The sequence below is a fragment of the Corylus avellana genome, chromosome ca4 (genome assembly GCF_901000735.1).
Source record: "Corylus avellana chromosome ca4, CavTom2PMs-1.0".
In the NCBI taxonomy this organism is placed as follows: domain Eukaryota; kingdom Viridiplantae; phylum Streptophyta; class Magnoliopsida; order Fagales; family Betulaceae; genus Corylus; species Corylus avellana.
Genome location: NC_081544.1, coordinates 483,282 through 486,341, shown reverse-complemented (window position 1 = coordinate 486,341; position 3,060 = coordinate 483,282). Strand labels below are relative to the sequence as shown.

The 3,060-nt window shown below is 36.7% G+C and overlaps 1 protein-coding gene across 1 annotated transcript; it reads left to right on the top strand.

Annotated features, from left to right (window-relative positions):
- The first annotated feature begins 762 nt into the window (after window positions 1–762).
- Window positions 763–2,136, top strand: LOC132177145 (UPF0481 protein At3g47200-like). Its single transcript, XM_059589376.1, has one exon. The coding sequence runs from the start codon at window positions 763–765 to the stop codon at window positions 2,095–2,097; it is 1,335 nt and encodes a 444-aa protein (XP_059445359.1). The 3' UTR covers window positions 2,098–2,136.
- Window positions 2,137–3,060: the final 924 nt, after the last annotated feature.

The following is a 3,060-nucleotide window of genomic DNA, read 5'->3' as shown; positions in this document are numbered from 1 at the left end:
AATTATAAAAATATATTATATAAAAATGTAGTTAGCAGTTAATACGGTTAAGCAGTTAAGCGGTTAGCAGTTAACAGAAACCGCCCGCATTGACACCTCTATTATAACGGTTAGCGGTTAGCGGACGGTTTTCTTTATAACCCATTCTATTGTTTGAGGGCTGCAGCCTGCATAGGCATATATAGCAGATCTACATTTCATTTACAAACGAAAGTAAGGTCTGTTGCGGTGATTTTGATTTGTAGCCCTTTGAAAGCAATCCCTCCATCTCCAGGTTCAATTCTTCACTCTCCCTCTCTCTCTGTCTCTCGTTTATCCCATTCTCTAGGTTGCCTTTATGATAGAGCTCAATAAAGTTGATATGGATTGTAATTCTTCTTGTTGTTTAAGTGGATGGAAAATTAGATAGAAAATAATCTGGATTCAACTTCTTTTTACTTTTTAGTCTATCAACAGCCTTACTTTTTACTTCAAATTTTAATCATTTCATTTGATTTTTTTAGATTAGAGCAAATTTCCACCAGAGCTCGTGGTTCTTATTATCATTTACACATCTCTGTCTAAACAAATACAAAAGCTACTAGAAGTTTATTTACTTCTGCAGTATTAACTATCACGGCTTCTTGAGCTGTTGTGAATTATATATATCTGTACAGGTGGAAGTCTTGGACGTTTCTTCTGGCTTATCTTGAGAGTTGCTTACAGATTCTCCAATAGGCCCCCTCAATCTCTAACGGTAGAGAAGCAACGTTATTTTAGGATATGTCTGCTATCTGGTCTCTGCTGAACAGATTTCTCAGACAATCACCAAGTGTAGTGGAAATTCAACACATAGATGAATATGACCGTGAAAGTTTGGTAATTGATATCACACAAATGCTACAGAGAGCACAGCCTCTCTCATCACCTGAACATGCACCTTGTATCTACAAGGTTCCGGATCCCCTTCGCAAATTGAACGAAGAAGCCTACACTCCTCAGATTATTTCAATAGGGCCCTTTCACCATGGTAACAAAAAATTGCAAACCATGGAAAAGTATAAAGAGAGTTATCTCAAGGGATTCGTGGACCGGGCAGACAGTGCAGGGATAGGCATTGAGATTTTAATACGCGCTATAGAGATTTCGGAGCAACGTGTTCGTCAATCTTATGCGGAGACTATTCCACTTTGCAGGTATGATTTTGTGAAAATGGTCTTGATGGATGCGAGCTTCATTGTTGAGCTTTTTTACAGAAATTGGCCGGAAACATCAGAATGGACACCGGACGACTACATAATACAAAAGCCATGGTTGGCTTATAGGATGCAGCTGGACTTTATGTTACTTGAAAATCAACTTCCTTTCTTTATTATTAAAGAATTATTTGACCTTGCATTTGCATCTCAGACAAACTTACCTTCCTTCATTGAGCTTACCTTTCACTACTTTAGCTGTTACAACAGGCAAGGATTGCTTCCCGATCCTGATCTAAATATATTGCACTTTGTTGATTTGCTTAGAAAATTTTATTTGCCAGCTCCTCCCCGAACGCTACCAAGAAGAAGACCAGCAATAGTACCGTATATGTACGCTGCAACCCAACTGGATGAGGTGGGATTGAAGTTTGAGGTGAATCCTTCAAGCAAATGCTTGCTTGACCTACATTATGAGGAGGGAGTATTAAAGATCCCACGTTTTACCTTGGATGATTACACAGAGCTTTATGCTCGAAATCTCATGGCTTTGGAGCAATGTCACTATCAGCATAGGGGATATATTACCGATTATTTTCAAATGTTAGATCTCCTTATTAAGAGTGAAAAAGATGTAGATTTACTTAGTCGGGAGGGGATCGTGGTTAATGGGCTAGGTCACAACGATGCAACTTTCATCAACAATCTAGGCACAGGTATCGTATATTCAACCATGAGCTGCTATTACTTGAAAATTTGTGACAATTTGAAAAAGTTCTACGAGAATCCTTCGCATGGTTGGATTGCTTCCTTGAGACGAGATTATTTTCGCACTCCTTGGATGGCCGCTTCTACCATAGCTGCTGTTATCTTGTTGATCCTCACTTTGATACAAGCTGTATGCTCTATTATCGCTGTATAATTACCTCATCACTAAAGTTTGTGTAATGGTTCATGACCAATCTTCCCTCTCAAGCTTTTGTTTGCTGTATGAGTGTGTGAGTGAATGGATGCTCTGCCGTGTGATTCCTCTCATTTTGGACTCTGATGGATTGGTTGTTTTTTATTTGCAATGTAACAATTCGAACATAGAAGCCTCTAGAAAAGTGTTTGCAAAGCAAAATTCTTTTGGATAAAAAGCCCACACGTTTTCAATGAGAAGCATAAAATCACTTGCATTAGAAATATTGGATGGACGCTTCACATGAAACACTAGGTTCACGTGAGGTGTGGATTCCCTTATAATTAATTAGCCCCACTTGTTGGGAAATTATTTGTAAGATGCAAAAACTCTTGTTGAAACAAAATAATACTAATTTAAAAATTAACAATAGAATAACTAAAATACAAGAGATAAAAATAAAATATACAAAAATTTCATAATAGTATATAATCAGCCAAGAGTGTTGTCCTTAAAAGTTGATTTATGGCTCTTGTAATATTTAACTCGGTGTGATTAGATCCCTTGACACGCAATCTCTTATGATTAGATTATAATGTCTACTTTCATTAATGATGCACTTCCAAGAACGAAAGCTAGCTAATAAAGACAACCATTTTTTCTTGTGAGATAATTTCAAAATTTCTCTAGCAATAGGAAGAGGTGTAGAAGGAAAGATAAAAGATATATTCTCAATTGCCCTTTGGTGGGATTTATTGAAGAGAATGTTAGCTTACAAAATAAGCTATCTAGCAACCAACTGTCACAATAAGGGAACAGGATCCTCTCCAGTCCATTATGGACTGGAGAATATTCAGTTCATGACTAGGATTTCATCTCAGAAATCCTATGGCCACAAATAGGACACACATCTCATCAATAAAAATAAAATATTATTTTAAATTAAAAAGATTTTAATAAAACAATTAAGAAAGAAAAAAGAAA